This window comes from Hippocampus guttulatus, chromosome 17 (genome assembly GCF_054856545.1).
Source record: "Hippocampus guttulatus isolate MCC_2025c chromosome 17, RoL_Hgut_1.0, whole genome shotgun sequence".
Lineage (NCBI taxonomy): Eukaryota > Metazoa > Chordata > Actinopteri > Syngnathiformes > Syngnathidae > Hippocampus > Hippocampus guttulatus.
The window spans coordinates 8,310,630-8,335,899 of NC_141277.1; the positions used below are offsets into that span (position 1 = coordinate 8,310,630).

The 25,270-nt window shown below is 42.5% G+C and overlaps 4 protein-coding genes and 3 non-coding genes across 9 annotated transcripts; 4 read left to right on the forward strand and 3 right to left on the reverse strand.

Annotated features, from left to right (window-relative positions):
* Positions 1 to 3,497: 3,497 nt before the first annotated feature.
* On the reverse strand, positions 3,498 to 6,741 carry ptges (prostaglandin E synthase). Its single transcript, XM_086134146.1, has 3 exons — positions 5,350 to 6,741; positions 4,583 to 4,665; positions 3,498 to 4,435 (listed from the first exon to the last, which is right to left on the reverse strand). The coding sequence occupies exons 1-3, from the start codon at positions 5,461 to 5,463 to the stop codon at positions 4,186 to 4,188; spliced, it is 447 nt and encodes a 148-aa protein (XP_085990272.1). The 5' UTR covers positions 5,464 to 6,741; the 3' UTR covers positions 3,498 to 4,185.
* A 1,030-nt stretch (positions 6,742 to 7,771) lies between these two features.
* On the reverse strand, positions 7,772 to 18,826 carry usp20 (ubiquitin specific peptidase 20). Of its 3 annotated transcripts, XM_086135352.1 has the most exons (25): positions 18,669 to 18,826; positions 18,336 to 18,426; positions 17,891 to 17,944; positions 17,689 to 17,751; positions 17,381 to 17,539; positions 17,215 to 17,311; positions 16,966 to 17,035; positions 16,613 to 16,726; positions 16,360 to 16,438; positions 15,573 to 16,044; positions 15,337 to 15,486; positions 15,086 to 15,198; positions 14,704 to 14,876; positions 14,286 to 14,380; positions 14,166 to 14,199; positions 14,030 to 14,075; positions 13,381 to 13,561; positions 13,173 to 13,299; positions 12,830 to 12,999; positions 12,061 to 12,142; positions 10,985 to 11,093; positions 10,801 to 10,903; positions 10,662 to 10,730; positions 10,421 to 10,589; positions 7,772 to 9,521 (listed from the first exon to the last, which is right to left on the reverse strand). In XM_086135352.1, the coding sequence occupies exons 2-24, from the start codon at positions 18,411 to 18,413 to the stop codon at positions 10,432 to 10,434; spliced, it is 2,796 nt and encodes a 931-aa protein (XP_085991478.1). In that variant the 5' UTR covers positions 18,414 to 18,426; positions 18,669 to 18,826; the 3' UTR covers positions 7,772 to 9,521; positions 10,421 to 10,431. The 3 variants fall into 3 exon arrangements, 2 of the variants coding, with proteins under 2 accessions (XP_085991478.1, XP_085991480.1); XM_086135354.1 differs by having other exon boundaries at positions 17,381 to 17,498; positions 18,336 to 18,826; XR_015103544.1 differs by lacking the exons at positions 7,772 to 9,521; positions 10,421 to 10,589; positions 10,662 to 10,730; positions 10,801 to 10,903 and having other exon boundaries at positions 12,830 to 13,024; positions 18,336 to 18,826.
* A 358-nt stretch (positions 18,827 to 19,184) lies between these two features.
* rpl7a (ribosomal protein L7a) lies at positions 19,185 to 22,247 on the forward strand. The gene is made up of 8 exons (XM_086134199.1): positions 19,185 to 19,227; positions 20,017 to 20,137; positions 20,320 to 20,469; positions 20,669 to 20,809; positions 21,333 to 21,412; positions 21,600 to 21,730; positions 21,809 to 21,878; positions 22,111 to 22,247. Exons 1-8 carry the CDS (start codon positions 19,225 to 19,227, stop codon positions 22,213 to 22,215), a joined length of 801 nt encoding a protein of 266 aa, XP_085990325.1. The 5' UTR covers positions 19,185 to 19,224; the 3' UTR covers positions 22,216 to 22,247.
* LOC147191995 (small nucleolar RNA SNORD24) lies at positions 20,174 to 20,247 on the forward strand. The gene has a single exon (XR_015103607.1). It is a non-coding gene; the product is annotated as a small nucleolar RNA SNORD24 (small nucleolar RNA).
* Positions 21,188 to 21,262, forward strand: LOC147191996 (small nucleolar RNA SNORD36). Its single transcript, XR_015103613.1, has one exon. It is a non-coding gene; the product is annotated as a small nucleolar RNA SNORD36 (small nucleolar RNA).
* Positions 21,450 to 21,527, forward strand: LOC147191997 (small nucleolar RNA SNORD36). The gene has a single exon (XR_015103606.1). It is a non-coding gene; the product is annotated as a small nucleolar RNA SNORD36 (small nucleolar RNA).
* Positions 22,248 to 22,432: 185 nt separating the features above from the next.
* On the reverse strand, positions 22,433 to 25,199 carry surf1 (SURF1 cytochrome c oxidase assembly factor). The gene is made up of 9 exons (XM_086134197.1): positions 25,075 to 25,199; positions 24,929 to 24,995; positions 24,303 to 24,421; positions 23,924 to 24,006; positions 23,655 to 23,849; positions 23,462 to 23,534; positions 23,212 to 23,374; positions 22,652 to 22,733; positions 22,433 to 22,576 (listed from the first exon to the last, which is right to left on the reverse strand). Exons 1-9 carry the CDS (start codon positions 25,132 to 25,134, stop codon positions 22,510 to 22,512), a joined length of 909 nt encoding a protein of 302 aa, XP_085990323.1. The 5' UTR covers positions 25,135 to 25,199; the 3' UTR covers positions 22,433 to 22,509.
* Between the last annotated feature and the right edge of the window lie 71 nt (positions 25,200 to 25,270).

Sequence of the window (25,270 nt, forward strand, 5' to 3'; positions counted from 1 at the left end):
TTTTCGGGCCAAAAACGCCTTACTATACTATGTCGTTTTTTCCGGGCCAAAAACGCCTTACTATATGATGTCGTTTTTTTCGGGCCAAAAACGCCTTACTATACTATGTCGTTTTTTTCGGGCCAAAAACGCCTTACTATATGATGTTGTTTTTTTCGGGCCAAAAACGCCTTACTATACTATGTCGTTTTTTTCGGGCTAAAAACGCCTTACTATACTATGTCGTTTTTTTCGGGCCAAAAACGCCTTACTATATGATGTCGTTTTTTTCGGGCCAAAAACGCCTTACTATACTATGTCGTTTTTTTCGGGCTAAAAACGCCTTACTATACTATGTCGTTTTTTTCGGGCCAAAAACGCCTTACTATACTATGTCGTTTTTTTTCAGGCTAAAAATGCCTTACTATACTATGTCGTTTTTTTTGGGGCAAAAACGCCTTAGTATACTATGTTGTTTTTTTCGGGCAAAAAACGCCTTACTATACTATGTCATTTTTTTCGGGCAAAAACGCCTTACTATACTATGTCGTTTTTTTCGGGGCAAAAACGCCTTACTATACTGTGTCGTTTTTTTCGGGCCAAAAACGCCTTACTATACTATGTCGTTTTTTTCGTGCCAAAAACGCCTTACTATACTGTCGTTTTTTTCGGGGCAAAAACGCCTTACTTATACTATGTCGTTTTTTTCGTGCCAAAAACGCCTTATATACTATGTCGTTTTTTTCGGGTCAAAAACGCCTTACTATATACTATGTCGTTTTTTTCGGGCTAAAAACGCCTTACTATACTATTTCGTTTTTTTTTTCGTGCCAAAAACGCCTTACTATACTCCGTCGTTTTTTTCGTGCCAAAAACGCTTTACTATACTATGTCGATTTTTTTCGTGCCAAAAACACCTTACTATACTATGTCGTTTTTTTCGGGCCAAAAACGCCTTACTATACTCCGTCGTTTTTTTCGGGCTAAAAACGCCTTACTATACTATGTCATTTTTTTCGGGCCAAAAACCCCTTACTATACTATGTGGGTTTTTTCAGGCTAAAAACGCCTTACTATACTATGTCGCTTTTTTCGGGGCAAAAACGGCTTACTATACTCCGTCGTTTTTTTCGTGCCAAAAACGCCTTACTATACTAAGTCTTTTTTTTTCGTGCCAAAACGCCTTACTATACTCTGTCGTTTTTTCCGGGCCAAAAACGCTTTACTATACTATGTCGTTTTTTTCGGCTAAAAACGCCTTACTATACATGGTCGTTTTTTTCGGTCAAAAACGCCTTATGAAACATGGTGGTTTTTTCCGGGCCAAAAACGCTTTACTATACTATGTCGTTTTTTTCGGGCCAAAAACACCTTACTATATTATGTCGTTTTTTTCGGGCCAAAAACGCCTTACTATACTATGTCGTTTTTTTCGGGCTAAAAACGCCTTACTATACTATGTCGTTTTTTTCGGGCCAAAAACGCCTTACTATATGATGTCGTTTTTTTCGGGCCAAAAACGCCTTACTATACTATGTGGTTTTTTTCGGGCCGCCAAAAACGCCTTACTATACTATGTCGTTTTTTTCGGGCTAAAAACGCCTTACTATACTCTATGTCGTTTTTTTTCGGGGCAAAAACGCCTTACTATATTATGTCGTTTTTTTCGGGCTAAAAACGCCTTACTATACTATGTCGTTTTTTTCGTGCCAAAAACGCCTTACTATACTATGTCGTTTTTTTCGGGCCAAAAACGCCTTACTATACTGTCGTTTTTTTCGGGCTAAAAACGCCTTACTATATGATGTCGTTTTTTTCGGGCCAAAAACGCCTTACTATATGATGTCGTTTTTTTCGGGCTAAAAACGCCCTTCTATACTTTGTCGCTTTTTTCGGGGCAAAAACGCCTTACTATACTATGTCGTTTTCTTCGGGCCAAAAACGCCTTACTATACTATGTCGTTCTTTTTGGGCTAAAAACGCCTTACTATACATGGTTGTTTTTGTCGGCTAAAAATTTCGTCCAAAAACGGCTTCTATACATGGTCGTTTTTTTCGGCTAAAAACGCCTTACTATACATGGTCGGGTTTTTTTCAGCTAAAAACGCCTAACTATACATAGTCGTTTTTTTCGGCTAAAAACGCCTTACTATACATGGTCGTTTTTTTTCGGCTAAAAACGCCTTACTATACATGGTCGGGTTTTTTTTTCAGCTAAAAACACCTTACTATCCATGGTTGTTTTTGTCGGCTAAAAATTTCGTCCAAAACGCCTTACTATAGATGGTCGTTTTTTTCGGCTAAAAACGCCTTACTATACATGGTCGTTTTTTTCCGGCTAAAAACGCCTTACTATACATGGTCGTTTTTTTGTTTCAGCTAAAAACGCCTAACTATACATGTTTGGGGTTTTTTCGGCTAAAAACGCCTTACTATACATGGTCATTTTTGGGGGCAAAAAACGCCTTACTTTACATGGTCGTTTTTGAGCAAAAAAAGTCCTACTGTACATGGTGGGGGGGGGGGGGGGGTCGGCTAAGACAGCCATACTATACATGGTCTATTTTTTTCGGCTAAAAACGCCTTCCTATACATGGTCGTTTTTTTCGGCCAAAAACTCCTTACTATAAATCGTTTTTTTCAGCTAAAAACGTCTTCCTATACATGGTGGGGTTTTTTTTGGGGGGGGGGGGGCGGCTAAAAACGGCTTACTATACATGGTCGTCTTTTTGGGGTGTATTATTCTTTTGTCTTTGCTTGGTATTGTCCATCTGGATAGCTATGTTCTTCTTCTGGTGAAACACACAAATATGGCATTCATGGAATTTCCGCAAAAAAAAATCCAAGCGTGTCATCACTTTTGCTCTTTCTCACTTTCTGTTCATCAAACTTTTTTTAAGTGCACGCTGACAAATATAAAAGTTATGGCCACCCCCCTTTCTTGGATTAAATGGCTTTTCCCCGGAACCTCCCACACACTCCTGTCTCTTTTGTTCGTGAGGAAAACTCCATAATGATCGAGAATTCCGGCTCGCCGATATGAGTCACAGCTTGTTGGAAAATCACTGGGGAGAATTTTGTATTATTTTTATTTTTTTAATTTTTTGGGAGGGGGGAGGAAGAATATCATAAAACATCCCCTTGAGGCACGGGATGATAAAAAGAGCATTTCAGTGTGATGCAGTAATGGTTGTAACTCACTCCCGCCCTGGCTCGGGGGGCCCTCGGGATATCAAGGCAATTGCATAATGGGTGCAGGAATGCAGTCGCCTGCCAGCCTACTCCTAGTATGAAACCCGAATATGATGGTATGTGAAGTAAATGGTCTGAAAATTACTTTAAATAGGGACAATGTGAGTCTGTTTTCCTGAAAGTGTCATTTGGAAATTATTGGGTATTTTTTGGTGTTTCCTGTAAAGGTGAAAATGGGATTTTTTTTTTGGACAAGTTGAAAATCATTGCTAAGGTGCCTTTAGCCTTCACACAAAAAAAGCACTACAAAATATTGAAGTCAGGAGTGATTCCAAACAGTTTAAACTTATTCTCAACTTGCACACACAGCAAAAAAAAAACAACAAAAACATCCCGCAAACTTTTTTGTTAAATAAATAAATAACATATTGAAACAGGTTAAATATTCAGTCCATGAGGAGCTTCCTTCAAGTTTTCAAGTACAGACAAAAAGATCAGCAAAAAGAGCACAGCGTGACTCGATTCTTGATGCTGTCACAACACACTTCCACCAGACAAAATAGTTTGTGTGTAAACATCAGGGTGAAAATCCAGGTTTCCCAAACTTTTTTCCCCAGCACAAAAGGCGTCACTTTATGTTTATGAAATAATCACAAACGACAGGTCGATGGAGGACTCTAAATGATCTTTCGGGTGTTTACGGAAAAAAAACAAAAACTAAATAGAAAACATCTACATTTGCTTGGTTGAAGATAAAGTTGACAAAAAGTCACTGCTCCATTCTATTCTTTATTCTACAATAGTGGATTATGAAAATATGTGTGGAAGACCCTAAATTGTCTTTGATGTTTATGAAAAGTGGCTTTTTCTGATTTCGTGCAAAAAAACACCCCCAAATTCTGAGGGTCGCTGACGGCAAAACCCCACATTGCCTTTCTACGAGCAAGACAGTTTGGGAAAGCGTCGCCCTCCCCCTTCACTAAACTTCCGATTAAAAAGTCCGACACGCGGTGTCTACGCGTAGCTGGCGACCGCCGCCATGATCTGCAGCGCCATGGACAGACAGGGCACCTGCGCCGCCACATAGGCCAGCGAGCGGGTGGGCGCCGGCAGTGCCGCCAGGTAAGCCACGCTATGCAGCACGCGGGCCGCTGTGAACGCCACGAAGTGGAGGCGCGCCGTGCCCAGGGATGGACCCGTCATGGAGTAGATGGCCCCCAGAAAGAGGAAGGGGAAGATGTTCTCCATGTCGTTGCGGTGAGCTCTGCCGAACAAGAAAACCCATCACGTGGAGTTTGTTTCCGACATAGAAACATGTATGACGGAGAGGAAAACACATTAGCTTGGTGTTGTCATAGTGCTGGGACAATATTTTATCATGACGGTGTTGTGACAGTTTTGTGGGCCGTACCTGCGGCATCTTTCCACGTCGGGATCCAGCCTGTGATACTGCAGTCCTCCGTGTCTCATTGCATCTTCTGGGTTGGCAAAAGCCTTCAAGATAGAACAACACCTGTTGTGACACTTCAAGTCTTGACATCACGGAGTCCGGATTGATCAGTCACTCGCTCACCCTTCCATTCATCCAAACATCCTTTTTTTCACGAAGAAATCTTTCCATCCATAGCTTCACTCACTCTGTATCCTTGCATCTATTCCACTAACGTACACTACCTCACACACATTCACTCTTCCACCACTGCTTCCAAAAACATTCATCCACTCATTTAATCACTCTTTTGCCACCCGGTCTCAAAAGATTAATCACTTCAACTCGCTCACGGAATCCACTATTCCACAATTCTCAAAACATTCATCCTCTTACTCATTCTCGCATACCTTTCCGCCATTGATTCTCAAAACATCCATGCACTCACTCACAGTACGCCTCCACCATTCATTCTCAAAACATCCACTCACTCAGTCACCCCTCCATTTTCTCAAAAACGATTCACCCACTCACTCGTGTACAGGTATATTTCCACGTTCATTCTCAAAACACTCACTTACCCTCTCACTCACGTAACTTTTCATCCTTCTTTCACAAACTATCCACTTACCATTCATGATCAAAACAGTCATCCACTTATTCACACCTCCACCGTTCATTCTCAAAGCATCTACTCACTCCCTCACTCACACTTCCACCATTGGTTCTCAAAACATTCACTCACTCACCTTCTTGCGTAGTCTCACTTGTCCCGTGATGAAGGCCAGAACGTACATCTTAAGTAGCAGCAGCACGGCGTAGAAAACAAAACAGGAGAAGACGACATTGTTGTTCCTCAACATAACGGCGACGAAAAAAAGTTGGTCTTAATCCGGCGGCGAAGTGGCCCCACTCCAAAACTATCCGAGAAGCAGAGAAATAAAACGAGGAGCATATGAGACGCTACGTGCCCTAGTAGGTATCCGGCTAGAGGGGGGGCCCGATATTTGTAGTCTGCGTTAGCCCCCACCCACTGACTCAATGATGATGGCCGTCTGAGCTGGAGAGCAAAAGCCTTAATTTGAAGATTCCGCCGTGTGTGCCCCCCCATACACGTGAGATGTCTAAACATGCATCACCGCTCCCCTCGGGACACAGCCAATGACGGCGAGGAGGTGTACAACTCAGAAGATTTAAAGTTGGAAGGCACGCATGGCCGTCAAAGAGTTGCCTCGGTGTTTCTGTTTTACTATTAAAAAAGCACCAGCCACAAGAATGCTAATAAGAGTCATGGCTAGCTATAGGTTGAAACGAAGAAAAGACAAAAAAACGAGCTTCCTCTCTTGGGCTAAAGCTATTAGAAATACGTTCATTGATGGCTAATTTGTCTTTAAAGTTTACAAATGTTTTTTCTTTAAAATTGGACAACCACAGGCGGCGAAGATTGGCGATTTTCTTATTACTTACTCTAAATTAGGTGGGTCAAACCGCCACATTTTAGATATTGTTTCCCTGCAGGAGGTTGGGGGAGGGCATTTTGACTCAAACCATTTAAAGAAGTCAAAAATAAGGGCTTATATGTTATATAAAATAGGTATTACTATTGCTTTAGTTACTGGAACGAGGGGTTGGGTAAACGTGAACAGTATTTCATTTACTTATTACATATGAGTATTAAAAATTTTGGTCCAGATTTTAGCAAGCATCATGGAAAGTTTGATTTGCTTTCGTGGGCCGCATGAAATGATGTGGCAGGCCAGATCTGGCCCCCGGGCCTTGAGTTTGACACTGTCTCTAAATGGTCTTTGATCGGTCCAAAAACACAGACAAAATAGTCTGTGACGCCAGGTTCTTTTAAGACTACATTTTCTTTGAGGTTTATGAAAATATTTAATTAGCTTCACTGATGGCTAAATTGTCTGTTGTTGAATAAAAACGCCTCAAAGTCTTTCATGTTATATTAAAAAAAAATAACTACAAAATTACACCAGGTTCACTGAAAGTCTACTGAAACACTTAGTATGGTTGATGACTCACAATTATCTTATTCTATGATGTTCAATTACAAGTAATTTTTTAATGTTAATAAAAATTGCTGAAAGACCAAAATTCCTCTTTGAGGCTTCCGAATGTCAGGTGTGTCAGAGTCTAAATTGCCTTTGGTGCTTACCACCCCCCCCCCCCCCACCCCCAAACAAACCAATTTTTAAAAAAAATCACGTTAAAGACTCAAAAATGTTTTTGAATTTTAGGTTCTGCAGAAAATTTTTTGATATTGACAAAAAAGGGGATGTTAGGCGTTTTGAAGACAATTGTTTTGGCTGTGGAAAAAAAGTCTATGGTTACGTAAATCCAAACATTTTTTGAATACTCAAAAATGTGCAGCAGTTTGTCCCCAATGTGTCAGTGCTGTGATTGACACAAAGGCGAAAGTCAGCCGCGACACTCAGAGCACATTCACCCCGGCGTATCGTGACTCATGTTGCCAGCAAGTGACTTTCTCCGGAAAGCCCTTTTGTGGTCACGCTGGTAAAATATGATGACTGCGGGCAAAACACCAGCTTCCGTAGTTCAGATTTGCTTGCAACATGAGCAAAGTTTCCACTACAAGACCAAACTGCAATGTTATTACTCATGAAAGCATCACACAGGTGATGAAGACCGCTGTCTACTTTGCTGGCTAGCTATACTAGATTTCCTCAGTAAGTGAATTAATAGTTTTCAGATAGTACTTCACATACACTGAAAAACATGATGTGTTGGATTCACTCAATCTTATTTTGTCAAGTGGTCGCACAAAATAAAATCATCTGGATCCGGACACATTTTTTAAAAGTATCTGGATCCAGATGATTTTATCTCACGCAACTACTTGATGAAATAAATTTGAGTAAAATACCATTTCAAAATACATTTAAATATTTATTCAAATACGTTGAACCAGCAATAGTAGTTTTTGATTTGTGCTTTAACAGGCAGTAAATAAGGAGCTAAGCCGCCTATATTTTTGGTTGTTCCGGCGGGGGAAATAGCAGTGTCTGTTTGAAGTCCGGTGCGAATTAGCTTCAAGCTGACAACCTAATTTGAGCAGTCATTACACATTATAGCAACAAATCTTTCCGTTGGGCAACAAAATTAACTCCAAATAATGACATCAAAAAGAGACCGACATGATTAAATACCATATTTAATAATTTAAGCAAGTCATTAGTACATCATGTGTACACACATTAAGACATCCTGTTGAAATGAGGCCAACTGTTTTCAAAGCATCGCTAGTACCACGAACACCGTCATCCTTTTACTTTATTTATTTCTTCTTCCCATTTTGTTTTGCGTGGTTTTGTATAATTGAACGGTGTTTGTTTGTTTTTTTTCTTCTTCTTTCTGCCTACATTCTTGCTGCTGGAGGCTGTAAATTTCCCCAGTGTGGGACAAATAAAGGATATCTTATCTTATCTTATCAAATTATTTGGGGGGCCATGGGGGCGGGGCGGGGGGTGATATTTCACGCCATGCTATGTGCTGAAACATGAGCAAAATAAAACACACAAGCGGATTTCAAAATGACTACTGCACTGTAAAAGCACATTTTTCAGTTCATGGCACAAACACGACAGCACAATTTACTTCTTATTGATGCCTAACAGTGTCCCTCCCCCACAATATCGCAAATTTTTAAACGATTGCCAGGCAGCGCTGAGACCTGGGAGTGTAATCAAGAGCCAGAAGACGAGGCAGAGACGAACCCTTAAATAAACACCAGTTATAGTCGCTGTGCCCATAAGCAGAGAAAATATATGCCTGTGAATATGATTGTATCCTTGGTTTGTTTGCGTTGCTGCTCCGTGTATGGTAAAGTAGCAGTTGAGGTGGATAAAATTACCGTACCATCTATGCTAATGTACATTAGCTTGGATCTAACGGTTCAACGAATATGCTAGCATTAAGCGAGCTAACTTTCCTTTGTTCAATATTTTTTCTTTTCCTCTGAACAATGCTCTTGCTTTGTGTGTATGTGTTGCTGCTCCATAGGTGTTAAAGGAGCATTTTTTAAAAAGTTTATAATTACTCTACCGTCTATGCTAATTAACGTGAGTCAGTCTATGCTGGTGTTTTGCATTAAGCTAGCCTAAAAACCACCAACTTCTGGTGTTCAAATTTCTCTAATTTTGAAAATGTACATACAATTAAAGTGCAATTTATCATTTGTTATTATTACCTAAATGAGCAGTTTTTGTGTGTGTGTTATGGTTTTGCTCCTGTTGTCAGTAGCCTTTAATATCCTGCCAGAATTTAGCTTGCAACAAAGATTTTCTTCATTTCAGACCTAGCTTTCACGTTAATAAGGAGGAAAGCTATTTGGTGGTGCTATTACTTTGTTGTACCAAGTTAACATACTGAATTAAAAACAAAATATATTAAAAAATGTTTACTTCTGCACCTAAGTACATCTCAGTGTTCATACAGTTTTTTTCTTATGGAGTTAAATCAGTGATTTTAATTTTTTCCACAATTTACATTTGCCACCTCCATTAAGGTGACATGTTCACCCTCACCCCCCAAATATTATTTTGTATCCCACGTGTGCATGCTGGACGCTTTTGTTATGCACTTGCGTGACATTCTTGAGGGCTCAGACATGTATTTGACTGATGGTGTTGTGGTAGCAGGTTGCTACGCGAGTCAGAAGAAAGCAGCCCGACAACAAGAGGAGGAAAAAAAAAAATCACTTACATCTCTGGGCGGAATTGCCTGTGGGACTACAGCCATGACAGTGTAAGGTTTGAAAAAATTAATAATAATTAAAAAAAACATTGCGTCCTGCACGTTTACAGTCTACTCACGGCCCTGACCCGTCTTCATCTTTGTCCAGGTGCCAAATTCCTCAGCTATGTGGGAGGGAGCCAGACGGCGCTGTCTGGAAAAGTCATCGGAAAGAGAATAGCAGCCGACGTTAAGGATGATTAGAGAGGCAGTTGCTTCAAAAGGACAGCGCGGAATTTGCATGCTGACGTCAGCAGCAGAAGATTCCCGTAAACGGTTGCAAACGCTGGCCACAAGGGGATGCTGACTGCTACCGTCAGGCACGCTGCCGATACAGTACACCACCGAATGCTTGCAACTTTTGATCTGGTGATTCGGCGATGCGTGTAAAATGATATTACGCTTATTCAAATTGCAATTTTATTCTTAACAGCGGTGCTGACTTAACTCGAGTCACTTCGCAACAAGCAGCAGTTTGGCAGATAAATAAGAAGATGAAACATTTTTCTGAAAAAAAAAAAAGATGTCATGATCCTCTTTTCCGTTTCCCCCCCAAGGAGATGACATGCTTTGACTGAAATTAACATATTTTCACTCTATGAAAGGACTTGTTTTTTTATTCAAATTGTGACATTTTAAGAATAAAATTACAACTTTTCCCATTAAATTCAGATTTTTTTCCCTCAATGAAACTACCACTTTTTCTGGTAAAAATCTGAAAATATTTGCAATAAAATTAACATATTTTCCCGCCGCATAAAATCAATACTTTATTCACATGGAATGACAACTTTTCCGCAATCAAATTCTGACTTGAATTGTGCCGTTTCACATTTGTGTTCACATTATGAGATTTACTTGGTTTGGTTGAACATTTTGGTGTTGAAATGTATTTTATATTTGGTTTGTTTGTCCCAATTTTGCAGTCAAACTTGGAAGTGGCAATGACAAATAAAAACTCCACCATATGGTGATTATCTCATCTCCTCCTCCAGGCGCTGAGCAAAACTTTCTTAGGCGTCTTTGAAATTGTTCGGATGTGTGGATTCCGACCTTTGACGACGTCAGAGTGCTCTGGTTTCGGCTTCGATCTTCCTCTCCCCGTGGAGGCCGTCGGGGTCGACCGGGACCGCCGTCTGCCTCACCGCGATCTCGGGACCGCCGCCATAAATTCCCAACAAATATTGCCACGTCTCCTCAGAAATCTGACCGTAGTCTGCACCTAAGGGGGAGATGCACGCATTCTTAAGTTCAGCCATCTGTTGATTTCCTGTGTGGCGGCTTGAGGCCGAACCTTGCTTGAGCTGAACGTGTCCTCCCTTCATGACGCCAATCTTACTGTTGTCAATGGCACCGGGCGGCTCTGTTCACAAAACGGGATTGCGGCGCGAATAAATTAAATAAGGAAGGCTCAATTTTGAACATTTTCTTACCGTTGTCTTTGCCTTTCACAAAACTTTCCCATTCACGAAACCACTGCATGCTGATGCACAAGATGACACCGGGCGCTTCCTCGGCTTGAAACTCTCTGTTCAGCTGCGGCAAAGCCAGAAGAGCGCCACGATTAGGAATTGGGGCCCCTTTTCATATGGAAGCAAAGTTGAAGTGGATTCTTACCTTAATGAAAGTGTCTATTTCTATTTTCCTGCGTTTAACCAGCGCCTCGATCTCCACCTGGCAGATGGCGCACACGTACAGATGGTTGACTGCAGGACCGCCTCCAAAACTGCACAAGAATCAGATGAAAACAACATCAGCACTTTTGGGAGAAAATTATGACTTTTTTTTCCCCTGAAGGATACAACCACTTTTTTGTTGTTGAAATTATGACTTTTTTTCAGTAAAACCCTCATTTTGTTTCTAATGAAAACGGTTAAACAGTTTTTGAAAAAACAAAATCTTTTTGCAATAAATTCATCGCTTTTTCTCTTGACGAACTTGAAATTTCTATTGCACGAAATTATGTTTTTCTCATAAAAAGTCTGGCATTTTTCTCAATAATTTTTTAAACGTTAAATAAATTAATTTGTTTTCTAAATTTTCATGAATTCCTCAAGAAAATGTATGTTTTTTTTTCTCCCTCCATAAACATTGAATGAAAAAGTGGCGATTTACTTGTTTTTCTCAAATAAATGTTTTTTTGGGGGGTGTTAAAGAATTCTCAAAATTCTACAACATTATCCATGATGAAATAATCTTTTATTTTTGTAAAAATTATTTTTTTTCCCCCAAACATAACTTTTTTAATTCGTTACAAAATGACCAATTGTTTCCTGTGAAAATGTCTCAATGCAATTACCACACTGGCTAAAATGACTTTTTTTCATTTTTTAAATTTATTGTTTTAACTGTCCTTGTTTTCATATGTCAGATTTTTACTTTACGGAGCGGTACAGCACTTTATATAAAGCGGTGGTTGTTTTTAAATAAAATTGATTTGAGTAAATAAAAATTAGCCCTCACCACTTTTTGAGAAAAAAAAAAATCTGAAATAAAACAAAAAAATGTTTCCCAATAATCTTCCATTATTAAAATCCGTCTCAGAACATTACAACTTTTGATCTGAATACTACAACTGGCGGTAGTGACAACGCTTGTACAAACTGTTTACGTTGCTTAAATGACAACATGGCCTCACTAAAAACAACACAACCGATCCCTCCATTTGAACAGCGCGTGTTGAAAAGGCTTACCTGTTGTAAAGGTACTCCCACACATTCTGCGGCACGATAACAACCAGGTCGTCGACGTAGTGGTATTTATTCGGAGGGATGCCTGGTAAAAAGACACAGAGCGAGGAATTGGTCATGAAATATTTTCGTGTGGTATAATCTATAAAACTGCTCCTAGTTGTGCATATGTACAATCATAACCTGCTGATAAATGAATACCTCTCAAAACAGAGCGTTATTTTCTTAAGGCAAGTTTCAGCGGGTGTTGTGGCTGACAGACAACCATATGTCTTGTGTTCTACCAAATATCCTCTTACAAAGCTTTTCTGTACCGTACTCGAGTTGCAGAGTGCAGTATGAGTGAGGGTGCACTACCTACTGGTGAGTTTGATTCATCACAGTTTCATAAAAGTGTATTGCAAAAAAAAAAAAAAAAAGTGTATTTAATTCCCATTAAATTCTGACCTTTCAATAACATTTTGTTTTCTCGTAAAATTATGTATGTATTTATTTTTAAATACAAGGCTAGTTCAGCAATAAAACTAAAAATTGCAACTCTTTCCCTCGCAAAAATTATGACTTTATTTTTAGTAGTAAGTAGAACTATTCCTCACAAAAATTAAAGCTACTCTCATCATATTATGCTGATTTTTTTTCCTCAATAAAAAGACTTCTTTCTTGTAAAATGACCACATTCTTCAATCTAATTGTGACTCCGGTTCTAAATGACGGCAAGTTATTCAGCCCACCGAATGAAGCAGCGTCAACAAAGAAGGGGGCCGCCACGTACCTCCGTGGTGACAAAGGAAGGTGTGATTGGCGATGGGGCCCGGTTCTGCAAAAGTGTTGAACTTGTTGAGCCACTCTCGCGAGATGTAAAACTGCAGCAGGCTGGGCTCCTTGGCGCTGGCCAGCGCCACCACCTTCTGGCGCTCCCTCACAGACTCCTCGCTGCTTTTCCTGCGCCACAGCAATTGCGCCATTGCTTTATGTTCAAAATTCACAAATTGGTTAATTCCCTTTTTTTGTTATGTGTTCGTTTAACAGTCAAGAAATTAGAATTTCTGCTTTTTCTTCTTGCTGCTAATTAGGCTGCATGTCTTGCAGTCGAGCTCCGTCTCAGTGAAGCTTACCTGTAGAAGAGCACGTAAGCTTCTGCATTCTGCACCACCGTCTCATGGACCTCCGTGACATACTGGTCATCAAATTCATACCACTGACCGTTGATGACGTTCTGACAGTACGCAATGTAGTGGCCGCCTGTGATGAGAACAAGGGGATTGATTTTGGATTGCGTAAAATTTGCACAGAAGCTTCTTATGCACTTTGCTGTTGTCGTACTTCCAGCGGTTCCGTGATGGCAGATGACGGAGAGCAGATCGTACGTGGTAACTTGGGACGGGCTGTCTTTGGCCAGGAAAGGACGCATGTCCAGGCCCTCCAGCGGGAAGGAGACGTGGTTGCTGATCTTGAACGAGTACATGACCTCGTGACGAAAGCGCTTCAGGTGAATGCACAGAATCTGAATGACAGAATGACACGTTGAAATTGCCACCTTGGAACAACAAAACCACAGTGATTGGGCTGAAACAATCAAGCGATTAACACAAATAAATTGATTTTTGAAAAAAAAAAAATTATGCAACTATTTTTACTTTATTGAATTAACGGTAATAAAATAAACCCGTTTGCTGCTACAGCCAGACCTGGCGCCAAGACACTAAACAGGAGGCAGACTGGCTCACAGCTGCTGTACTTGAGCTTGCAACAGCCAACTCTCTCATTTGCTGACTTCCACTTTACGCAGTAGGGTAGGACCTCCCTTTTAAAGCCATGCACACTCAAAGTCCCAGATATTTTAGAAAAATATACATATCAAAAACAAAATTCAAATATGGTAATAAAATGATTTGGTTTTCAAAAAGTGCAGATGGATGCTTTATATCACAATATTGGCCTAAAAATATACCATAAAAAAAGACTACAATACCTCTGGAAGTCGGAGCACTTTGCAATATTTTATACCATTTCTTAACCTGCAAAAATTACAACATAAACATTAAATATTAGGATGGGGGGACCTCAATGGACCAATGGGTGTGCATGTCTTGACTGGACATACTCACTTCTTACATCTCTCACAGCTGTACATGTTGTCTCCTGCAAAACGAAAAGGGACAGCAGACACTGATTCAGGTGAACCTTTTTTCTCGACATATCAAAGGGTGTGACAACTGGGAGTGAACCTTTGAGTTCATCAGCGGCAAAGAAGGCGGCGAGGCAGTCCTCCAAAGTCACCATGGGCCCCCAGAACCAGCTGGGTATACACGAGACCACAAACCTATTCCAAACAAACGCCCCTTTATTAACATTATCCAGTCATAACGGAGATACAGTGAACCCCGACTATATCCTGGTTCTAACCTCGACTGGAAGACATCTAGCAAGCTCTCTAGCTAGCTAGCACTAGCTCTCTAGCTGGCTAGCGCTCGCTAGCTCAAGCTAGCTAGCTAGTTAGCTAGATAGCTAGATAGATAGATAGCTAGATAGCTAGATAGATAGATTTTGCAAACTTTCACCCATTGCGGGTGCGTATGGCTTGAACAAACTCCCCACAACCAACAGGGTTTCATTGTAATATGATCATGTCTGTATCTGACCAACCGGCGTATGGAATCCATGATGAAGGAGATCCAGCCCTGGGAGCCGTACGTGTCGGGGCACACGTTGGTCTTGACAGGCAGGTTCTGGTGGATGGAGGAATGGAGCTTGGCCAAGTCCTCTTTCCCAGGAATAGGCAAGGACAAGTCTTGGAAAGTCTCCACTGTTGTAGACACCTGCGAGACAATCACACAATTGTGCTGGGTGAATGGAGATTTGGGAAGAACAAGGTGAGATGGAGGGACGATAGTATAGAGCGGTGAGTGACCGTTCCCCATAACGATGAATGGAATGACCGGTTCAAACCTCCTGTCCCATGCAGTCCTTTCTCATACTCACAGATGGTCTCCTGAGTCACATGGACAATGCCGGTCAGTGAACTCACCCTGTCGCATGTCAGACACTGGACCAGGCTGAGGATGGAGCCGTCAAAAATGTCAGAGATGACGCTGCGATAGTGAGACTGCTTCTTCTTTCTGGAGGTCAGCAGCGGCTGAGCTGGAAGAATTTAAAAAAAAAAAAAAAAGCTGCTGGCAGTCACTGAGTTATTAATCTCGGCCTTGCGAGCCTATCGTGCCTTTTCACGTGGGTGAACGGGGAATCAGCGGAATCGAAAGAAAGCGCCGGTGTGCGCACCTTTTTTAAATGGGTACAAGGAGCCTGCAGATCGCAGCGGACTGGAGCGAGGTGGGGTGGAAGAAAGCTTGGAATGGAGCTCCTGGAGGTTTCTCACTGGGCTGCAGGGGGTGGAATGCGGGCGTGGCGTCGCCAATTCATTGTCTGGCTCTGCCGAAACAGAGAATTGACTTTGATTCTTAAAAAAACAAAACATAAAATCATCCTCCATCAAGCAATTTCCGCAAATTTCTCACGTGAGATGCTGTTTCCTTCTTGTTCTTGATTGTTCTCTTGGTGTTGAGTGTCAGTAACCTCCTCCACAACCTCTTCTTCCTCAGCTCTCTGCGGAACAGTCGTATCCACGTCGGCGTCTTCGTCCATATCCTGCGAGGGCCCATGGAGGGGCGAACCGGAGACCCGCCTCTCCTTCAGCCTCTCTTTCTCCGAGATCGCCCCGCCGAGGGGGCCGTCCCCAATTGTGTTGACGCCGTCGCGCTCGTCTTGAGCCGGCGTCTCCCCGTCGCCGCCGCCGCCCGCCTCGCCGCGGTCGCTGTTGGAGCCCGAGTCGCAGGATAGGAAGTCCTCCTCTGCGGGCGAGCGATCGCCGTCGAGCCTCTCCTCACCGTCGCTGCTTTCGCCGCTGCTGCCAACCGCGCACTCAGAAAGTGGCTCCTTCAGCTCTTCGTGGAGCTGGTCCATCAGACAGCGCAGGAACTCTTGGGTGTCCTTTTAGACAATGGCAATTCATTGCTAAATTAAGACTTCTATCACGACAATTTTCTCATCACAATGATTTTATTTACAACGCACGGTTCAACAATTACGACTAAAAGTTTTAAAGGGGCACAATTGGGATTGAACAGGACCTTGCTGCGCTTTTCTACCTCAGGTACTCAAAGCGCTTTACACTATTACCATTTGTGATGAGAGCTGCCTTCACTTCCATATGGTGGAGCAAGCTAACATGTGACTTTTACGCAACATCCCAAAGGAGACTTCAAAACAAAATGCATTGAGTGATGTGAAGTGTACATTAGCTACCTGCTGCGCATAACCGCGAAACATGGGGTTCAGCAGCTTGATGCCGTGGGACAGACTGGTCGGGACGACGTAGCTTGGCCTACAAAAGACCAACAGTCCAATTTTGTATTGTGGCATTGTGTCAACCTAACCTGCTATTTGTGGGGGTTAGGGCTTACCCTCCTATGAATAACGAAAATCACCGTTCTAATTTATTGAGATGCACTTGTATATGACGCCCCTAAACGAATCTCTGGCTTTGATTATTTGTTACCGCTTTTTATGCCACAGCTCTGAGATGAGTTTCTGGTAGCTCTTGCAGAGAGCCGGCTTCTTGTCCGTGCGAACCAGCCCGGCGCAGTCCAGGAAATACTGAGTGAGAGGAGGACTGCTCGGAAACAAAAGGAATTAAGAAAAAAAATGTAATGAATAAAATGAAATCACCACCGTGATTGGCTAAAATTCTGCATATCTTTCTTTCCTTCCATTTTCAATTGGCTATTGTAATTGAACAAAAAAAGAGAGCAAATAACAAAATTAAGTGTCACTTTGGTTGGGGTTTTTTTTTTGATTGCCAAATGAAAATTGAAGAAACAAATGATAAATGGATTTCTGACAACAACTCACCAGTTGGACAATGCCTGAAGAGCTGCGTTCATGTAGCAGGAGTTGCCAATGTTTTTCATTCCTGTTAAACCTACAAAACAACACGTGAGTAGCTCATGTTGTTTTGATGATGGCGGATATGAGCATTTATTTGATATCTTACTGGTGCGCTAAATTGTCTGACTAGACCGGACAAAGTGCATACTAGTAGATGGACTTCAAGCTGCAAATCAAGGTTAAGGAATAGATGTTCAAAACAGCTTGCCATACCTCTGGGTTTAAGCTCATCCTCCTCGGACTCTGAGCCGTCTTCTTCTCCCATGGCGATCGGCACGGCTTTTAACGGGTGACTGAGCGGCAGCGTTTCCTGAGATTGGTGAGCAAAAAGTGGTTTGTGTCATTTCTGCAGATGATGGGTCAGTTAATGGAGCCATACCTGCTCCAAGGGTGCGCAATGGTTGTAGTGGTGGTGGGGGACGGCAGGCACAGGGACAGGCGTCAGTGGGGATCTACGTTCCAGAAAGACTTCCCGCTCGCACACGTAGCACCAGATCCTGAAGGTGGTCAAGTTCACCGTCAGGTTGTGCTTCTTGGTCTGGATGAACAAAAAAGTGTCCATTTCCTTTAAGCCTCTTGCACACAGAGAAGCCACGACATTGACGAATCCGAGGCATAACAAAATACCCGGCATATATACAAGTACGCCTGTGCCCATAACACAGAATCCAGCAACTACCACCTTACCTGTGCATGTAGGGTGCTGTGATCTGAGGAGGACTCTCCACAGCCCACATAAGGGCAGTCATTCTAAAGTAGGAGACAGAAAAAAAAAACCAGCAGGTAATCTTTCTTTTCTTCTTTTTTGTAATGTAAAATACTTATCTTTTGTATTGGATTCTCTTTTGTCATTCACTTTTGAAAATAGGACAGACATATTAAAAATTACCTCAAGACAGGCCCAGAGGTTTGGACCAACAACGCCACATGATTGACACGCTCCCTGTTAGAAGAGACAAAATTAACTCATTAGAGTACATGAATCAGAGTAGGTGCAGCTCCACTCTTGTTCATTAGTCGGAGGTAATAAAGTACAAATACTTTGGTACTGTGCTTAGGCAGATTTTACACTGAGCCTATCTACCTTTCTTAGTGTTTTTTTTTTTACATTTGCACATTTCAAAACAGCTGTAACTGTTCAATCTGATGAAAGAGGCAACATTTCCAGAAGCTCTGTGTGCTTAATTCTTAAATATAGCTTTAGTTAATGAATGTTCTTCTCTGTTTATGAACTTCAGTACAGAGTGTGTCACCTCTCCTACTGTTCGCTGAGTTCCATTAAGAGGACATCATCACCATCAATTAAATGGAGGGGAATGACGACGACGACCCACCTTGGATTTGTGTAAGAGGTCGTCTTTGGTTATCTCCCCGATGGAGTCCAGGTGAGGACAAAGGTCTTGTTCGGCCATTCTTGCAGTTGGTCTTAGAAAACAAGTCAGATGACAAGCTAACGCTAGCTTTCAATGATGACGAGACATGAACAACGCACGGCCTGTGCGGCCTCAATTTCAGAAAAACGACATGTTGGCCCTCGCAAATGTAAACAAAGAAAAATAATTTAAAATGATGCTTCCTGGAGTGGAAGGATCGTTCGAGGAAGAGGATCCAAGCAGCGATGCTAAAACGCCGGCCGCCGCCATTGACAATTATAAGTTCATATTTACCGTGACGTGAGATAACCGTCACGGGGACAATAGCTTCATAATGCCGGTGAACAAACCACCGGGGTCAAGTCGAATGCGGCGACGGGGTTGAGCCGAATGACAAGACAAGAAATTCCCCCTTCCTACTCAAAACAGCTCACTCCCACCCCGCAGCTGTCATCCACTGTACGTCACGTCGCAGGGCTGAGGAAGGAGCTAGCTACGTGACGTCCATGGACACGTGATAAATAAAATTTAAAAAAAACATAAAACACATATTTTTGTAGGAATTTGAATACGTGAATTTTTTTTATTACATATCTAAACTATCATGTAAATATAAATAGAATCAATGGTAATGTTATGCCTCTGGCTAAAATTACGTCTATAATTTCCGTGTGGTAACGCCGATCTTGGCAATGCTGGAGAGAATGTTTTCATCTCAGAGAATGAATCGAGAGCATCTGTCAAAACTGATCCCAAATCAGCCAATCGAGACCACGTTGCCCAGGAAGCGAAGCCTTGCGGTACTTCCGTTTCCGAGCAGCCGATGCTCCTCCTTTCTGCCTGAACCGACATGGTGGGTACATAGTGGCGTTTACGCAGCAAATGTTGTCGATGTTGTATCTGTCTGCATCCTTGTATCATCGCTACGTTTCATGCCGTAATGTTTAACGGAATATCACAAGGGACCTGTTTTACAGCTGCACGTCGTTATTTGTCGCCGCAGTATGTTTATATATTTTTAAAGACTTGAGAGCATCCTCGGTGATTACCGGCGTTGGTATCCCTGCGGCCGCTAGCCTCAATGCTAAGGTTAACGTGCGGTGAAAAGACTTCATTTCAACGTGGATTTTCCCCTTTCGTTACTTTTATCCCTCGTACGTAGATGTTTTATTTGAACTCTGCTTAGTTTTGCTCAGGAGGGGCGCTTGAGCCTCGCTTGTAAATAGTACGACGAGGCCTGCTAAGAAATGTGGCAATTGTCAAGTTGTCTTTTGGGTTAGTGGATGTAGGCTGTTCTTGTTCAGTTACACATTCTCAAAGGCTATCACAGCTGCAATCATATCGAAGTTTTTAAATTGCCTTTTTGAGACGAAGTGGTTTTTTTCTGTCTTGTTGGCTTAGTTGGGATTTTGATCAATGCTAGGGCAATTTACAAGCCAGTTAATTACGAGAAGGCTGATCGTATCTTGAATTTTGACACCAGCTTTCAATAGCTTTTTACCTATGCTTTACTCATGCACATTCGGAAGGTTTTCAACAAAATGCAGAAAGGAATATAGCGTTCAGTCAAGTCCATGTTAATACAAAACAAGTGTTCATTGAGCTTGTTTTTCACCGTGAGCCCTTTATTTTTGTGTGATAGCCCAAGGGAAAGAAGGCAAAGGGGAAGAAGGTGGCACCCGCCCCTGTGGTGGCCAAGAAACAGGAGGTTAAGAAAGTGGTCAACCCACTGTTCGAGAAGAGGCCAAAGAACTTTGGCATCGGTGAGTTCGCAGACAACCCTTTGTCACAAAATGTTGCGCAAATGATGTAAGCGAATATTTGCTATCTTACTACCACTGAAGACAATCTTCCCACCAAGATCGCTGATGCGCACTTGTACTCGTATGAAAGGCTCTTGGCTATGCGTGCCTGTCTTGTAACTGTTTTCATTGTCTTTCTGCAGGCCAGGATATTCAGCCCAAGCGTGACTTGACGCGCTTTGTGAAATGGCCTCGCTACATCCGCCTGCAGAGGCAGCGTGCCATCCTCTACAAACGCCTGAAGGTACCCCCCGCAATCAACCAGTTCGCCCAGGCCCTGGACAGACAAACGGGTACGACCTCCTTCCCTGCTGCTTGGCCTTCCTCGCACATGACTCAAATGCAATGTTTGCTATCTTAACACGCGTGGTGGCATTTTATCACCAAGTTGTTGGGTGATGCGTCTTCGGGACCCATTGTCAAATACGTTTTTGGCCATTTCACGAGTTTGTCACGTTTGTCCATTTTCTGTACTTGCCCCCTCCCCTGCAGCCACGCAGCTGTTCAAGCTGGCCCACAAGTACAGGCCCGAGACCAAGCAGGAGAAGAAGAAGAGGCTGCTGGCCCGCGCTGAGCAAAAGGCGGCCGGCAAAGGCGATACCCCCACAAAGAGGCCCCCCGTCCTCCGTGCAGGTGAGCAGTGAAGAGAGCAACCAATTTGAGGCCTTGTCCACATGTACATGGGTATCGAAATCACACGGAGCAGGGAATGTTGTTAGATGCCAAACGGATGTAAGACGCATTAAATAAGGTAAACGGGCACAAATTATTCACCAGCTAATGTTAGCGCACAGCCCTCAGTAGCAGCAGGAGGACTTAAATTTAATCGGCGGAAAATTCTCCCCTCTGATGAATAGAAAGGGTTTATGGCTGTCGGGATTGTCTTCTGTATTGCTGCAGTGCATTATGGGATATCTTTTCAAGTGACCGTCTGTTGATTGCAGCAGCCACTTTGTATCGACCCATGTTGTGTGAACCTGGTCTCAAGTGTCCAAAATCAAAGTGGCCTCAATGCAGTGATGTGACTTGAATTTCTTCACCTGAGACTCATCCTGATGTTTTATGAGCTTTTTAACCCTGAGCACTGGCCTTTCAAGGCCTTCTCTAGCCCGCAGCCCCTTATCTTTTTGAAAGTGACCTTGTTGCTCTCCTCCAGGTGTCAACACTGTCACATCTCTGGTGGAAAGCAAGAAGGCCCAGCTGGTGGTTATCGCCCACGATGTGGACCCCATCGAGGTAAGCTGACGCAAGTTTGCCTTGCGTGACATTCTCTCGGCAATGATGTCTGAATTTCTTCACCTGAATCATCCCATGTGGATCAAAACATACGAGCTTTTTAACCCTGAGCCAAGAGACCACCCCCTGTACCAACAGTCATGTGAGGTGAAATGCTAACCTGGCATTTTCCCGCTCTGCTCTTTAGTTGGTGGTCTTCCTGCCTGCCCTGTGCCGCAAGATGGGCGTCCCATACTGCATTGTGAAGGGCAAAGCTCGCCTGGGCAAGCTGGTGCACAGGAAGACGTGCACCTCGGTGGCTTTCACGCAGACCAACCCGTAAGCAAAGAAATCAATTTCATCCAGAATCTTCCACCCCTTTATGACCTTGCTCAGTAATTGCACCTTTTTTTCCAGTGAGGACAAAGGTGTCCTTGCCAAGCTAGTGGAAGCCATCAAGACTAACTATAATGACAGATACGAGGAGGTGAGACTTCCTTGTCGACTTTAAAATGTGCTAATCGCTCTCTAGCCATTGAATGGTGTCAGAAATCGCCAATAATGAGGAGAGCCAATCAGGACATTAGGAATCATGCCTTCACGACTCAACGGGGATTTTTATACAGTGGACTTTTCAGAGTCCGATATAAAAATTCCCCATATGGCGTGTGGAAATACTGAAAATGTTAAACATGGGACTTTTCTTGCCCCTTTTGCAGATCCGTCGTCACTGGGGAGGCAACATCATGGGCCCCAAGTCCACCGCTCGCATCGCCAAGCTGGAGAAGGCAAAGGCCAAGGAGTTGGCAACCAAGCTTGGTTAAATTCTTTGGAATAAAAAAATATATTGTTTGAACGTTGGAGTTTTTTCAAAATCTTGCCTAATTGGAGGCATTTTGTTTTGGGTGATTGGTTGAAATTGTGTGCACCATTGCAATCGCTAATGGCACGTCACTAAATTGTGTGAACTGACCAATCATTGGCGGTTTCTCCAAATGTCACCAATTCATTTTGGGTGGGACAATTCACTCCTGATTCAAGTCACTCAACACCCCCAATGTTTTAATATGGATTGCTACATCAGAAGAGTTTACGCAGACAAATTCAGCAGATTTGTTTTACAATTTAAGCTTCTTGATGAACTTTGCATACCACATGTAGGCAGTGCTCGCACACAGGCCATACCTTGAAGACAAAAAAAACGGATACATTTGTAGAAGCAAATGAATTTAAGTACATGACTCACAAAGCGTAGCCTACCAGGTGATAATGTACTGCATGTGTTCATTCCTCAGCGTCACCCTTGTCTGCCCACCGACTGGCCCTCCTGGGATGGTGCTGGCTGGAAAACATTTCCTCTTAGGGAATTTGTATGATGGCCAAAAAAATGCTCAGTCAAGAGTCCAGCGATGGGAGGGGGGAAAAGTACTTATTTGTACTTAAGTAGAGACACAGTTGTACAAAAAAAAAAGGGTATAGACTCTAATGCACTTTGTAGTCACAGATATCCCCTAAAGGTGCCATAGTTCATGGGCACCAAGATGGCAACAAACCATTACTTCAGTTGAAGCTTGAATCACTTCAACATAGTTCCTTGGCACCAGGTCGCCACAAGATGGTGGCAACGGCACATTTGTCTGAATGAAGTTCTTCAACTCGTCCAAAAAGAGATTTGCTTGGTGACAGGCCCCAAATGTGAATTTTTTGACAAATTTAAATTTGAAATTCAAAAACACAAATATGCATGGAAAAACCTACTCAAGCATATGTGTTTGTACTTTGTTACTTCCCACCACTGGTCGCATGACATGCAACGTTACCAAGGTCAGCATCAATGAAAATGGGTAGAGCTCCGGTCACGTCTGACATTGCTTCCAAGTCGCGGAAGTGCCATCGGTTTCTTTCGGGGTCGTTGCTGGGCATAAAGGGTTTGCGGGGCTCCGTCAGCCTGACCACCCCGACCACCTCTACCTCATCCTCCACCTGCACGCGCAAATGACCATACACCTTGCTGAGACTAAAGTTGAGGGGTTAAAAGGGAAAAAAAAGGCTTTGGGGTACAGTACTCACCTGGCCCTTCATCCTGCTGTCTGGTCTAATCTTCTGCTTGGGGACGTAGCCTCGATTCACCAGGATGGTGATGCTGAGGATATCAAATGGAAGGAAATTAGCGTTTTTGGCTACATATTTTTAAATGACCAAATTAAATATGCATAAATATTTGTATCGTAGTCTAAAAAACTCAGTCTAGCATTTCAATTACCCAAGGTCCGTGCAGTGAAAGGGCGTGATAACGTTTGCGCCGACCGACTCGCCGCTGGACGTCAACCGCCCCGCCATCCTGGCCTCCTTCTCAGGGTCGACGGGCGAACGCGGCAGGACGTACAGCTCCTTGTCGTGCTCGTAGCGGCCGCGCACGCGCACCCGCCTGTACTCCAGGCCCGTCAGCTCCAGGGGGCTGCAGAGGGGAAATCTTAGGTCGGTTTCCGGCCCACCGCATTTCCTGCAACCGTCAGGAGGTAGCGCACTCACTCAATTGGAAGTGGAATGGGCTCGGCTGTTGTGAGTCTGTTCAGTTCGTCGATCAGCTGTAATTTCCACTGCCGACGTTTCACCTTGATGTAATTAAAATAAGAATGATTAAAAAAAAATAGTTATATGACAATGAGACTACTTTTTACAGGGGGTTTAGTTTTTGAAATTCAAAATTATATATACAGTATATATAAAGAGTAATTATTTTAAGATATTTTACATTATTTGCTTTTGCAAATTAAACTTCACTTTCAATTAATTATTTTTAGAATGTATTTTATATTTATATTTTTCCAATGTCGTTTTTCAATAATTGCGATTTCTTTTCCAAAGATTCTGAATAATTTTTAGAAAAATGTCTGTTAAAAGTGCGTACCTGCCAGGTGCCGAGGCCAAACGTGGTAGCCGGGATGAGCAGCAGGAACCATTTAAGAAAAGTGTCATCTCCGGTCGCCGCCACCGAATTGGACGAATGCCGCTGTGCAATCCACCTGACTGGAGAAATAACACCAATTATAAATTAATATTAGGATCCCTCTGTGAACGCTGGCGCGTTTTGGCTGCCGCTGCTCAACCCGTATTGTTTTGTGTTATTTGTTATTGTAAAGTGTCCTTGGGTGTCTTGAAAGGCGCTTATAAATAAAATCTATTATTATTATTATTATTATTACCATTATTTATATATGAGTGAAATTCGATTATATCATGACTTTTACACCTTGTGTTTGTGAAGAATGGAATACAATATTTTATTTAAGTAACAATTCCAAATTTGGTCTAAAGTAGTGATTCCCATGGGAGAGACGCCTAACAATTGAACATGTCAATGAACAATTCTAGATTCCCCCGCATAGGGCCACTGCTTTGCCGTATATGGGAGGTGACAAGCGCTTCATCAATTATAGGTGAGAAGCATTGCAATATCAGAGAAACACACTTTTTAAAAAATTTAACAAAGAAATTTAAATACATTGTAATATACTTTAAATAACTTAGTATTACCATCTGTTCGTCTGAAGAGAGGCGTTTTACGCAGACAAAGAGTCCTCTTGGCGTGAACGACATTCGTCTGAAATAACATTCATCTATCAAACACTTAAGGAAGGAAAAAAACACTCTTTATTTTAAGTCTCTTTAAGAAAACTTACGTGTTTTAAAGTGGTCAACGCTCTGCTGCAGGAAACCAGCAGCGTTTTTAGCGAAAACATACCGAGACAACCTTTATCACCGGTGCAGCTACGTAAGTGACATGTTACTGTACTGATGTTGGGAAGAAGCGGGGAGTTATTTTGCTGTTACTACTTCCGGTATTTTTATGAGGGAACTGCTTCCGGGTCCGTCACC

Coding starts and splice junctions, on each gene's coding strand:
- rpl7a (XM_086134199.1), top strand. Junction 21,413..21,599: donor ACGATGTGGACCCCATCGAG/GTAAGCTGACGC, acceptor TCTGCTCTTTAG/TTGGTGGTCTTCCTGCCTGC. Junction 21,879..22,110: donor ATAATGACAGATACGAGGAG/GTGAGACTTCCT, acceptor CCCCTTTTGCAG/ATCCGTCGTCACTGGGGAGG.
- usp20 (XM_086135352.1), bottom strand. CDS start 18,413: ATGGCCGAACAAGACCTTTGTCCTCACCTGGACTCCATCGGGGAGATA. Junction 16,439..16,612: donor GAGCTGTGGCATAAAAAGCG/GTAACAAATAAT, acceptor GGTCTTTTGTAG/GCCAAGCTACGTCGTCCCGA. Junction 11,094..12,060: donor TGGGAGTACCTTTACAACAG/GTAAGCCTTTTC, acceptor ATTCTTGTGCAG/TTTTGGAGGCGGTCCTGCAG.
- surf1 (XM_086134197.1), bottom strand. CDS start 25,134: ATGTTTTCGCTAAAAACGCTGCTGGTTTCCTGCAGCAGAGCGTTGACC. Junction 23,535..23,654: donor TTTCACTGCACGGACCTTGG/GTAATTGAAATG, acceptor TGATATCCTCAG/CATCACCATCCTGGTGAATC. Junction 22,734..23,211: donor TTTCATTGATGCTGACCTTG/GTAACGTTGCAT, acceptor AATGTTTTCCAG/CCAGCACCATCCCAGGAGGG.
- ptges (XM_086134146.1), bottom strand. CDS start 5,463: ATGTTGAGGAACAACAATGTCGTCTTCTCCTGTTTTGTTTTCTACGCC. Junction 4,666..5,349: donor AAGTGAGACTACGCAAGAAG/GTGAGTGAGTGA, acceptor TCTATCTTGAAG/GCTTTTGCCAACCCAGAAGA. Junction 4,436..4,582: donor GACGTGGAAAGATGCCGCAG/GTACGGCCCACA, acceptor CTTGTTCGGCAG/AGCTCACCGCAACGACATGG.